Raw genomic sequence first — 13,785 nt, 5'->3', positions numbered from 1 at the left:
TTGGGAATCGGCGTGATGTGTTGTGTGTGTGTGTGTGTGTGTGTGTGTGTGGGGTGTGTGTGTGTGTGTGTGTATGTCTGCTAGTTCCACCAGGATCGTCTCCGTAGGACGGAACTCTTCAACGGTTATCAGCATCGACTTGAATGTTGTATGCAAATGTAGTTTGGGTGACAAAGCAAGTACAGACAGCGAAGAAAGCTTGTATTAAAAATGAAATTTTTACCAAAAATTATTATTAAATACCAACACATAGTAAGCAGTACAGAAAACACAAGTCTGTAGAGATACTTTCACTTTATAGAGATCCGTAGCCAAAAAGTAAGTACCTTGTAGAGTTCCCGCTTGGCGTCGTCTATGACGGAAGCGGTGTCGTGCAGGGAGTCGTTACGCGTGCGCGCGGCGTGCGCCTCGCGCCGCGCGGCTCGCCTCGTAAAGCCCATTCGCCTCCATCAGCTGCGCGCGGAGCTCCTCTATCTCGCTCACGTAACCCTGGGACGAACAAATTAACAACTAAATAAATACCACGGATAAATTTACACCAATAGATCTAGGTACTTACTGAACTTAGCAAATCTTGTACTATTGGGTCTGTGGGTAGTGCAACACGACCAATTCCCTGTTACTTGTGTAGGCAATTTTTTGCTTTGTCCCGTGATATCTATTTATTTTCTCAAAACATCCGTAAAAGTTGACACTATTATTTACATATCAGAAGGTGAAGTGTTAATTTATGGTCATCAGAAAGTTAAAAATGCCACTTTAACCATCTGGAGCTGGACTAACCTGCACAAGCGCCGTCAGCGAACAGTCCGCCGCCTCCGGGCTGCCGTCCTTCGGCGCGAAGTTCCCCAGCGCCTTCTGTGCTACCAGCTCGCTGTTCCGCGCCGACAGCTGGTCGATGGTGCCCTGCATGGCCTTGACGCGGCGCCGCAGGGACTCCACCTCGCCCGTCAGGATCGCGTTCTCTTGGGCCACGTCGCTCCAGCCCTCTTCACCGTTCTCTGATATGATTCGCTTGCCCTGTTCAGAATGATATGCGAGTCAGAATCAGAAAGCTTGGTAAGATTAATTTATAAGACCAATAAACAGCGGCTTTTTTAACAGCGAGATTTTTGCAGTGAGATCTATGATCCTCATGGAACATGTCTGCTAAATTTGTAGTCTCTAGTTCCAGTGGTTTAGGCTGTGCGTTGTCTATCAATCAGTCACGTTTCTCTTTCATTCGTATGTCGTAGCCAGTCATTACTACGGATACTAAACGGAACGCAAGCACGCCACCTAGCGGCGTAGACCATTCAACTTCCGTTTCACGCGCTTCGACAGTCGTAACGTCAGGGGCGACACCGACTGGATTCACTTTCAATCGAGCAGCCGAACAGTAAAGACGTCAGGTAACGTACTGTTTCGCTAAGAGCGTTTACCTTCCTACAGTGTGCTTATTAAAATCTCCTCTGATATGTCCTCTGTATGTATGATTAGCGCGAATACCCAAATCTGTAATACGATATCTGAAGACTGAAGTCTGAAAATAAAAAGAGCATCTTTCGAGTCGTATAGTTTTGTGACCTGTTTGTACTCGGCCAGCTCGAGCTGCAGGCGCGCCACCTCGTGCCGCAGCTGGTTGATGGTCCTGGAGGTGAGGTCCTGGTTGACGACGCAGCGGTTCTTGATGTTCCGCGCGCGGTTGGCGTACTTCAGAGTGTTCAGGGTTTCCATGAAGTCGCGGTCGCTCGGGGACACGCACGCTATCATAACAGTGTTGCTGTTGCCTGCGATCAAACATTATTCCCCTGTTTTACCATAAATTGCTTAAATTTATTTCACGGATAAATGTGATGCCGTCTCTGTTTATTTTGCTCGAGTAGACGGAGACAGCATCACATTTATCAGTCAAATAAAATTAATCAATGGATGGTGAAACGGGTACTAAGTACTCGTAGATAGGCAACGGGTAAACATACTTAGAGATATATACTTAAATACATACAAATAACAAAAAATATATTATAATTAAATAGAGATATATATTTAATACATATAGTCTTTGCGGTGTACCACTCCTGGGCAAGGGCCTCTCTTTCTCCTTTCACTTGTCTCTGGCTTAGGTAAAATGTCGCCAGACTGGCTAGAATCGCTCCAAAATAGGTCAACCACTAGGCCGCCAACTTACATACCTAACCTCCTAAGTCCCCGCGTACAAAATTTTGCACATAACGTCCAATCTAATGTCAACTTTTCTTGATTGTCATTATGTTTAAAATTGTTGCATAAAACATATTTGATGCCGGGTCTCAGGAGACTTGCGATCCAACATTCGAAGTTCGTCAAATTCGAACTCTACGTGAATTAAAAAAAAAATATTGGTGAGCTATCAAGCTGACTTTATGAAGCTGACATAGTCACATTTGATGTACTAAAGCCTCATTAAAATAAAAGATAAAAAAATACGCTTGCCCAGCGCCAGCAGATTGCAGTCTATACAGTTGCAATATTTACCTCCGAGTGAGTCTTGCAGCAGCCGCGTCAGCTTGGAGTCCCGGTTAGGCACGTGCATGACGCGACGCGACCTGTCCCCGAGCGCAGATATCACGTTGCCCAGCGCCAGTAGACCGCAGTTTTGGAGATACCTTCCTTTGCTCGTTCACGTTGCCCTGAAAGCAATGGTACATTTCATATCACGGTGTTTACAACCGACACAATATTTTTTCATCTCTCCTGTTCGGAAAGTTTATTTTCATGGATAGATAGTCGGGTGGAAAATTGCGTTTTCATCTCTAGGTGGAACGTTTTTTTTTTTAATTTTTACGATTAGCCACGGAGTCGAGTTACGTCAGTGACACTTTTTTTTTTCACGTTTCGGCCTGGCCATCTAGATACACGTCGTGACCAAGGAGCTTATATACCTACAACACTGGAGGTTGAACGCGAACATCGTTTGAAAACAAGAAATTTGACTTTTATTATGTCACGAATATATTCCAGAGAAAGAGATGGAAGTCATTCTTGAAATGTAAAGAAAGAGATGGATATATAAAAAGTAGCAAAGGTCAAACTTCTCGTTCGGCGTTCAACCTCCAGTTTTGTATATAAGCTCCTTGGTCGTGTCGTGGCCAAATTGTTTTTTTTATACAGTCGGTCGTGTCAAGAGGCCAGTGCGAAAAGGTTGGAGGTTGGATAGCAGTAAATTTAATTAACTATTATCTCTTCTTTTTGTGGTTATAACTTCCTCACAGAGTGTATTTTACTTTCCTCACAGAGTGTCTAACTCGGGTGAAATTACCATTTCCCTCGAACTATTGACGCCTCGAACGCCAGAAATACTTCAGGTGAAATGGGTCACTTTCCACCCTTGGTTATCAACCTACTATTTCAATAACGGTAGCAGTAGCAGAGACCACTGTATCTTTTTCTGTCTCTTCTGCTCATTATTTCCAGAATACCACTGTGTTGCTAGAACCTCAACACAAAAAAAGTACTCGTAGGAGTTGAAGTCTTGGTGGGACTATTCACATACAATGCAACGCACTTAGCAAATAAAACATTTTGATGTGTGTGTCAGATAACTTTCTCGTGTAATGATTCTTCTTGCCTTTTAAGGAGGAGTTAGAGAAAGAGTAGTGTTTTGCCGATGCATCCTGGGTAATATTAATATATTAACAAATAGTTCGGTAATAACAAGGTAAATTATGTTCGGCTAGATATCCAACAATGGCATCATAAAAATCTTGTCATTGGCGAAATTATCGATAGCATGAGCCATATTTTAAAAAATAAAATGAAACTTTTTTTGCAAAAAAATATTAACGGTACCCGTTCTCTTTAATCTTTCCGAGCCAGCCAGATCGACGAAGTGGAACTTTGCTGTCAGCGTCTCATACTGTTCAGGCGCTTCAGCGTCCCCCTCCCTGTCCGCTACGTCCTGATCAGGCGCCAGTCGTCTCTGTCTCATGAGTAGTGTGAAGACTGCGTGCGAACGAGACGACGATGAGTTCATGTTGGTGGCGGCTGTGGTGCGAGCGAGAGCGCCGGCGCGGAGGGCGCCTAGGGCTTCCTTGACGCCGCGGACGGCGCGCATTGACGCGCCCACCACTCGGACTCCCCCGCAACCGTCTTCTGTTATTCGCAGGCCGCCCTACAGACAAGAAGAAAAGTATTTTTTCTGATATTATCAGAATTTTAATTAAAATTTGAGTTTTAAATGAAGTGGTTTAGCCGTAGATCGTGCTGAACAAGCTTAAAGAGGAAAAATAACAAAAACAGTAATCATTAAAATAAAATACTTTAGTTTCAGACACAGACACACATAACCACCATTTTTAGCTTTCAGTCGGATAAACGACCGATTTTTAACAGTTATTTATAAGATAAAACTTAAAATCGCTAAAAGTGGCTCCGAAGCGGTAACGTTTCGTGTGCTCTGCCTACCCCGTTTGGCAATACAGGCGTGATGTTTGTGTGTGTGTGTTTTTATAAGATAAATGAATATTCGTCGTCAACCGCTGTTAAACATTTATCAACGCGACAGGTGTTTAGTTAAATCCACACAGGACTAATAATTTAATGTATTGAATGACAAACCTCGATTAATAAGGATTAGACATTAGGTGCACGTCGCTGTGATACGTGCGTTTGTTTTTAAAATCTTATCCAGCGTCTTAGTCTAAGCATTCAACATTGTCTACCCAAAAAATAAATATTAGTTATTTTCAAAAAGCTTCAATTCGACTTTAATAAAGTAAGTATCTATTTATACAACAATCAATTTAACGCAATAAATAAAACCTCATTACGATTCAATCGTCAACAGATAAAATCACCTCATTCAGCTCACACAACGAATTCATTCACCATTCACGTAATCGTATGCTAATTTTATTGCAATGAAATGACATAAAAGGAGATTCGAACAGTTTTACAAGGCAGAGTTGGTCAATCAATGTACGGACGTATCGGGAGATACCACGCTCCGCTGCTTGACTATATAGATATGCTTTGATAAGCTAATTGGGATGTCCCAATATTTGACAACATATAATAAATCGAAAACCATTTGGAGAAATAGGCTTTGTGAAGCGTTTTCAGAAATTAGATTCCAAAAATGTGATAAACTGAATTAAATAAACAAAATTTAAGTGATGACCCTCATTTGACCCCTGCAGTGTCTCGTCACAAAGGCAGTTATAGAGCAGGTCTACACTCGTAAACAAATTGTCAATTTGAAATGTTCCTGTCCTGCTTATATTAGCAAAGAGTGACAAAGCTAGAACTTTAATCACATAATGCGCACCCGGCCTTAAACAGTTGTCATTTATCGTAAAGTCCGAAATGTATACGAGTATTTCCAATGTATTTTTACAAATTAAATTATTAAATTACTACATTACAAGTAAATACAAAAGAATTTAAATATCAGATTTTAATAAAAAAATATCTATTTATTATCACACCATTAAATAAACAGGAATAATCGAAGCTAAAAGAAGAGAGATAAATAAAACTATTTGTCACTGTTCCTTTAGGACCCTAAGCCGTGCTTGAATTATTGTCAAATTGTAATGCCACAGATTATGTTATGTACGACCTGAATTTTTCTAGGCAATGGAACGTGGCTGTCTCACTGTGACGTCATACAGCGTATTTCATTAAAAAATTATAAAAAATTAAATACTCATCCAAATTCAAAATCAATGAAAATGGTATCTTAAAATATCCTATTATTTACAAAAATAAAATAAAAACTATAGGTTATTTTTTTTGGTGCATCCCAATTACGTAGGGACGATATTAAAAAGCCGACAACTAGGAAACGACTATTCTAGACATAATAGAAGTGGGCTAATTTTGTAACAGTCAAAATTTATGGGATACAAGTGTCTGTTAGTACTTTGTTGGCTTAGGTAACCAAGAAATTTCTAAACATAGATGCATACATATACGCACAACTTCTTTCTTAGGATTTTGTTCCCAAAGCATAACACTAACCCGGAGAGAGACCTCTCTACTGTGGTCTCCCCCATACACTAAAGGCCATTCAATAAACTATGTGACTCCTAAAAGGGAAGCAAAATGTAATGTTTCTCTAAACTCTTTTTTTAGATTTATCCTTATTGTAGCGTGTCACATAGCTCATTCCGAATATCGTGGTGGACTTCCAAGATACTTATCTTAGGATAGGGACAAACAGGTCAAGGTCCTAATTGTAGTACTGAATTAACTGCACAGAGTATCAAGAACACACCATCGGAGATCTTGCACCATAGTTATTATTAATATTATTATTAAAATTACGCATGCACTACGATTGCTGTGCCCTTACAGGGTTCATGTTTGACTCTATGTATATTGACCTAATCTTAAGAACTATGATATGAAATGCAATAAAATTTGAATTTAGTTTGAAAAAATGCCCTTCCTCATCCGCTACGTTCCGATCGGACGACAACCGCTATCTCATGAGTATTGTAACTGTGTGTGAGCGAGGTAACTGTACCTTAGCATACGGATCCTTAGCAGGATCCAGCAGGTCAACTATATCCTCATTGTACAGCTCTATGAACTGCGCCTGCACAGAGAACTCCGGCGGCAGCAGGCCTTGCTCGCGCGCGGTCTCGGCGCGAGCGTCCGCGCCCGCGAACAGGTCGCGGATGGCGCGCGGGATGATGCCTTTGCGGTCTTCGTCGCCATCTTCGCCCTCCCAGCCGCTGCCCATCGTATACGTCTTGCCCGATCCAGTCTGGAGAAGAAAAAAAAAAGGTTAAAAAGTTGGCCCTTCGAACCGGACTCTGCATTCGTCTATTCTTCACAAAAAGATTGTTCAGGAAGAATATTTCATTCGTCGTCTTTCTGGCTCTAGAAATAGAGTCGTATTAGATATTTTTGCACACTTTGTTGTGTCAGATATTAATTAAAGTGACTATATATATCTTTTTTCGGCAGTAATCTCATGAATCTTTTGCCAAAATTTTAGATTTAATTAGCTTTTCATAAATATCCAATTAAGACGTCAGCAGCAACAGTTTAACTCTTAAAATATCTAATCAGTTAACCGTTAAAGGCAGCCAGCTGGGCTCGGGCCAATGTCAATGCGATCATTCAAGCCCAAGAAAAGTTTCAAATTAGCTTCAGGCTAGCACAACAGGTGTATATCTAAAACAAAAGAGTGCATGTATTTTTGGACCGCTGCAAAGGTTAACAGCCGCACTAATAAACTTAAAAACAATTAGAGTGCATCACATTAATGAAGGGGAGTGACGTCACAGGGGTTCTTCGGTCACGGTACGCGGGATTCACTTTCCAGCTCGAATGACTTAACAACTCGTTAAATATGGAGTTTACAAACATATGATGCACATTAAGGAACCCAACTTATTTTTTTTTATACAATATAGGCTTGCGTTTGGCCACATCACGCCTGATGGAAAGCAAGGATGAGGCCTACCTGTTTATATTTAGAAAATATGCATGAAGGCACAGCCGAGGAAACTGAATGGTGTACTAAGGCGGAACCTTTTCACAATTAATTTCGTGATATATTCTTTGGCAGTTGTATGGATTTCCAACATGGCATTTGCAACGAAAACGTCTAACACATGGAAAAAGGACACGGGATAGTCTTTTTCCTTATATGAATCGATGTTATAAGACTAATAAATATATGTACATTTCAATTGATAAGTATCATACGATACGCTACGATAGGTACTGTGTTACGGGTTGCTTTTATGCACTGGTGGTTTGTACGGGTGGGTGGCTAGCTTAACTAGGACAATAAAATACTATAACTGCCATCTACCTAGAATCGTTCCACCCTCTACTAGTGCCCATCATGTTCCAAGCATTGTATCGCAACAGGAGTAACTCTAATACATCTGGCAATATACTCCCTAAAATTGTATAGGAGAGCAGAGCAGAACGGTCAAACAAATAAGTTGGAACTAATCTATGTATCTCTAGCAATGCAGCTTTAACATGCAGCTACCCCATGTTCTTATCCGTACCGATACCGATAGTCGCGAAGGTCCGTATCACTTTGACTTTAAGTTTAACCTAACCTGTGTTTGTATAACTTTTAGCTTACTCTCCGGCTACCACACCAGCTCTGCGTTGTGGAAGCGAAAGAGCAAGATAAAAATTACGTTCATTGCGCTAAATTAATTTACGGTTTAATGTCCTCATCATCAAATAGTTTATGGAAATATGGAACCCAGTATCAAAATAGCATTACGTATGATAAGCACATCTAGAGTCGTGACCGCTGGAGTGCTTTCGGGATAGTCGTGCAGAGAAAGCGACTTGAGCCGAGAGCTTACTTGAGTTGCGAAACCTGCAGTGGACCCGTTAAATGTCACCGCAGCTCAAGCCTTTGTTTGTCGGTGTTGCAGCATTAATGGTTTAAGCCCTAAGCTAAAGGTAGAACAGCCACAAACTTATAATATACTAGCTTTTGCCCGCGGCTCCGCCCGCGTGGAATTCGGTTATCGCGCACTGTTCCCTCGGGAACTGTGCATTTTTTCTGGATAAAAAGTAGCCTATATCACTCTAGCCCATAAACTATCTCTATGCCAAAAATCACGTCGATCCGTCGCTTCGTTTCGACGTGAAAGACGGACAACATACAAACACACACACTTTCGCATTTATAATATTAGTACGGATATAAAAAATTGCCGTTTAAAAATCTAGCTTATGACTCACTTATGACTCTTTGTCATTGTCTGTCACTTTGTGAGTATTTAATTTACTTGGATATTTCTGAAGAGAATTGTTTTTTAGATTGCATAGTCGTAAATATTTAATGCCATTTGACAATCTGTACGTAACTATTCGAAAAGTGAAATCAGCTGTTGGGTTAAAAAACTTCACTCGTTCAAAAGGTGTAGTAAATAATGTCCAATACTAAGGCCGGTCCAGATCGATGTCTTTGTAACCGTTAACATCGCAATCCCGCACTAACAACATTGCAACGATTTTACAGGATTAATGCAATCAGGGACTAACGGTTAAAATCATAAAACCCTTCTTTCATTAAATACACTGGGCTAGATCTGCGTTAAAAACCAAACAACTTGCGCCTCTACCACAAACGCATTGCGGAAGGTTGCGGTTTGATCATCAAATTATCGTCTACGCTAAACACGGCTACGTAAACAACATGTTCAAATTGACAGGCCAAGGATTCGGCGAAATTAAACATACACTCCAATTGCTCAAACGCATTTAAGTGTTTCATAAGTACCATTAAAGACATACTTTAACTCTCCATCTCTAAAAAGTGCTGGCACAACGAACGACTGGGATGGATATAGTTTGAAAAAAACTTTCAAATAACTTTTTGTCAAACTATATCCATCCCAGTCGCTCGTTGTACCAGCACTTTTTGGAATTGGTTCTCAATCCAATGTAGCATGACACGCCCAGGCATCACAAGCACACAATAGATTTAGTTTTTGAGGTTTCCTTTAAGCACCCCTGCTCACCTTTCAACCTCTTCTTCTTATTTCGGGGATACCTATGTGTATTGTGTAAGCATAGGCAGTCAGTAAGAAAAATGGTTGAGCGATTGCGGTGCACAAAATGACCTATACATACATATTATTATACGGCTCTACACTGCTAGGCTAGGGTAATAAGACCAGCTAGAGATTAAGTCGTAGAGGGACGTTATTGCTAAATATCCCTCTCCATGGTATAATTATAAACTATTCAACAACTTCTGTTGCTGACTCTACGTAGACGATGCAATCAACATTTGAACGGCATACTATATTGCAATTGAACGACATTATACCTATTGCCATCCACGAATTAGACATTAATAACATTGTAATAAGAATCAAGGCACGCGTCATCGTGAATGACTCTACCTATACAGCCGTTGATAACTTGATTCGCCGGTGTATAATATTAATAACAATGCTCAAAAGAAAACATTAAATAGGCAAATAAAACAAACAAACGACAACTGAAATAATACGAATTATAATTGGTATGTTTTAATTAATAGGTACTAAAACTGTACCAAGGTCACGAATTAAATCAATATATTTCTGATGCTCACATGCTACTTAAATGCCCTCTAAGACATTGCGTAGTTACTCTACCTTTGCTTGTTTTAAAACACAAGCTAAAGCGTTTAAAGTCAATCGAATCATAAGATAATTATATCGACCACAGAATAAGTAATAAATAGTACAAGTTCTCGACATAAAATCAGCAAGACGCTTTATATTACAGTGCGACAAAGATCTTGACTAACGTTGCAAAAAACCGAACTAACGCGGCTAGCTTGCAAAACTTCACTTTTAACAGTTCGTCGTGAATGTTGGTGTTTGGAATCTTTTCTTCGGGGTTTTTAATTTGTATTTTGAGATTAAAGTCCCATAATATAAAGCTAATGAAAAAAAAGAAAGCATCTTCGTGCAAACGTCACCACGTCCAAGCACTGTACTTGATATAGAAGATTTTGTGACGTAAAGTTGGTTTGGCATTAAAGCAAGCACTGTTTAGGGTAAATGTTTACACATCAATGTTTACGCTTCAACAAAGAGCCAATTATTTTATTTGGAATAAATGCCATTGTTGTAACGTCTGGTTGATATCATAGCACAACACGGCGCTTCACTTGTTCAAACATTTGCCCTTGTCAAATTTGTCGTGATTCACACTTTTGGACACGAAATGATAAGATATTCTTATCTTGTATGGTACAATCTTTCCCTAGTAAGAGCAAGAAGCCTCAGAATACAGCATTGAAACAAATATGTCAACGATCGCTGTACGTAAGTTTCATATATATCCTATTTTTAACCGACTTCAAAAAAAAAGAGGAGTTATCAATTCGGTTGTATTTTTTTTTTTTTAATGTTTGTTACCTCAGAACTCCGTCATTTATGACCGATTTGAAAAAATTTTTTTGAGTTTCTTCTAGGAATGCTTTCAATTAGGTCCCATAAGCAGCAAATTAGGATCTGATGATCGGATCTTAAGGAAATCGAGGGAACTCTTCAATATTGCAGGGACACCTATGGTTTGGATATATTTACAGTAACTCGTGCATTTGCTTTTGAAAATCATATTTAGTGAAGTGGAACTGATGATGAAGACTAGATGACCAACGGAACTACTACTATCAATAACAAGTATTTCACGGGTTAAATTAAAATTATCATGATTAATATACTTACCTAGATAAGCGACTAAAAGAAGCTTTAAGTTAATGATTCTTTCGAACTGATCTGATGCTGAAGCCAGAAGGTAGGCAACGGAACTCTGTTATAAAACAACGTAACTAAGGCGTGTTTGGGCTTAATGGAATCGTTGTGAGATGTTCTTGGCTACGAATCACTAAAAAGTGAGAAATAAAGAAAAAATTTTAACAAAAAGGTAAAACCGACTCCAAAAAATAAAAAATAACAAATTGGAACCGACTAAAAACCCTTGAAATATTTTTCTAGGTAAGTAGGTACGTACTAGCTCGAAGTCGGTGACTCACACGACCCAGCCAGGGATTGAAACCCATAGTATGTAGGTGAGGTAGACTAGACTACGTACTACGTACTAGAGGTACGACTATTGTGAATTGTCCCACTCCTGCTGGCTCGTGCCGAGTCACCGACTTCGAGCTAGTACGTACCTACCTACTTACCTAGAAAATATTTTCAAGGGTTTTGTAGTCGGTCCAATTTATGTTATTTTTTTATTTTTTTGTTTACCGTATAAAGTAAAAATACCAAATAATTTATTAACATGGACAAATCAAAAAAGTTACAAAAGACAGTATAAAAATTCATAGTCTTCACTAATTTGAAATGCTGTTACAAAAGGGATGTACTCAGCTTTTGTTGAGTTAGAGCTCCCATAGGAGTTCTTTACTGACAGGGTGCTGATTTTAAGTACATCTCTGAACATAACCCTGTTCCAAATTAGGGAAGTTGAAAAGCGTGTATACTTAATGTAGGTGTAAAAAAATCGCTTTTCGCTCATCATAGAGTCAGCATAGAGTCGCCAGTACATGCGCACGACCATAGTGTTTGTTCTGATGTCATCTGCGCGAACCTTAGAATAGCGGGTTGCGAGGCAAAATGTGTTATGTAAATTTTATTACAGTTGCGTATTACGTATTAAGCAAGCATCTAAGAAGAGATTGTCCGAGTGGTAAATTTTCAGAGAGTTTATTTCATCCAGATATCGAAAATTTTCTGAATTGTAAGCTCTGAATTAAATGACATTATAAGTATCTAATGACAAAATGTTCCGCGTTAAGCTGCTATAACATCAACAACGTGAGACGAAATTCAATTTCCAACAAACTTTCTCAGCTCGTGTGCGGAATTGCGAGTGACAATGCATTGTTTAGTATGAAGGGTGCAGCGCTGCACATTACACGTATTGTCTAGACTAATAAAAACGTGAAAAATATGGAAAATTGCACTGCGTACAGTACTTTGTTTTTCCATTGGCTTAGAGATGCAGCAAGATATCTAACTACTAATTTTTAACGCTAGGTGAGTAATTAAAGGGTGGGTTTGTAATAATTTATTGAATCAGGCGTTACTTTGCGGAGATCCATATCAATGAACTAAAAGAATTTCCTTGCTCACCCGCGACCTTACGATAGCTAAGCTTATGCAAAATATGCGTGTTCATGCAGTTCCTCCACCTCCACACTGTAAGAACACACACAAATCACACAAACCCATCTACCAACAACAACTGGTAACAACTGGTAGCATGGTGTACGGTTGTGTCACTCTGAAGATGAGCTCTGGTTGAGTTCGAAACGCGTCATTCGTCGCATGTTGTGTGGTGGTGGTGGTGATAGATGGGTTTGTGTGATTTGTGTTTGGTACTGGGAAGGATTTGGGTGTCGACTCTACCATGCATTGCAACTCAGTTCCCAAACCCATCTTGAAAAATAACCCTAGTTAGATATTCCATACTAACTACATATGTCCAAAGAAATTTTCATCACTTTTTAATGGTTTTTACGAGTGATGCAATTTAAAAAATAGATCCCCGGTACGCATTTCTGTCCGTAAAAATTAAGCGCATTACTTAATGTAATGATTATTTCCAATGTTTATCCTAGTTCTAGAACATGACTGGAGAAGAAAAACGCTAATGACACTGCACAAATAGGATGTACTACTCGTTAGTGACTCAAATGTATGCAGTCTGCAAATAAGGAAGACCAGGAACGAGACTCCGTTAGCTGAGCCTCAGTAAACATGTCAGTCAATTACTGCGGCGGTTGGCAAGGAAGCCGGTGGAATTAACGGTAACCAAGTCATATGCATCAAAGGAAAGGTTTTTGTTTCAACATCGATATCCTGCTTAGTAACCGCATTATCCAAAAAGGGTATGAAGCCAGGAAGAATCAAATATGTAACTTATAGCAACCCAGCCTAGGTGACTAAAAATGTGTAAAGACCTCATTTTGAAACTAACTGACAAAAATGCTCTGTCAAATTTGCTGTTGACTGTATTCGTGTAAATGATACGAGTATTAACACATTTAAAATGTTAACATTATAACAGTCGGTAAATTTACAGCATTTTGAATTTATACTTTAAAATATGTATTCAGAGTATCCCATACCTACATAAATCGTATTGTTTACTGGTCTACAGTAACAGGGCATGATACATGAAAAACTTACTTATCTACGTCATTTCTACCATTGCGTTGATATAAAAATCCGTTGCGCACACTCAGACCCTAATAGTACTAAGTTTTTCTTTAACGCCATACATATTTTGCCCGATAAGCCATCTTCAGATAACAAA

The 13,785-nt window shown here is 39.4% G+C and overlaps 1 protein-coding gene across 1 annotated transcript in view; it reads right to left on the bottom strand.

Annotated features, from left to right (window-relative positions):
• Positions 1 to 13,785, bottom strand: part of LOC141437598 (kinesin-like protein KIF21A) — a 56,893-nt gene that overhangs the window by 28,449 nt on the left and 14,659 nt on the right. Inside the window, 8 exon segments of the mRNA XM_074101035.1 lie at positions 327 to 416; positions 418 to 489; positions 784 to 1,020; positions 1,567 to 1,769; positions 2,497 to 2,619; positions 2,622 to 2,645; positions 3,802 to 4,132; positions 6,491 to 6,733. Coding sequence (XP_073957136.1) covers positions 327 to 416; positions 418 to 489; positions 784 to 1,020; positions 1,567 to 1,769; positions 2,497 to 2,619; positions 2,622 to 2,645; positions 3,802 to 4,132; positions 6,491 to 6,709 — 1,299 coding nt within the window. The 5' untranslated portion in view covers positions 6,710 to 6,733.

Source organism: Choristoneura fumiferana, chromosome 18 (assembly GCF_025370935.1).
Source record: "Choristoneura fumiferana chromosome 18, NRCan_CFum_1, whole genome shotgun sequence".
NCBI lineage: Eukaryota > Metazoa > Arthropoda > Insecta > Lepidoptera > Tortricidae > Choristoneura > Choristoneura fumiferana.
This window is presented reverse-complemented; position numbering and strand designations above follow the sequence as displayed.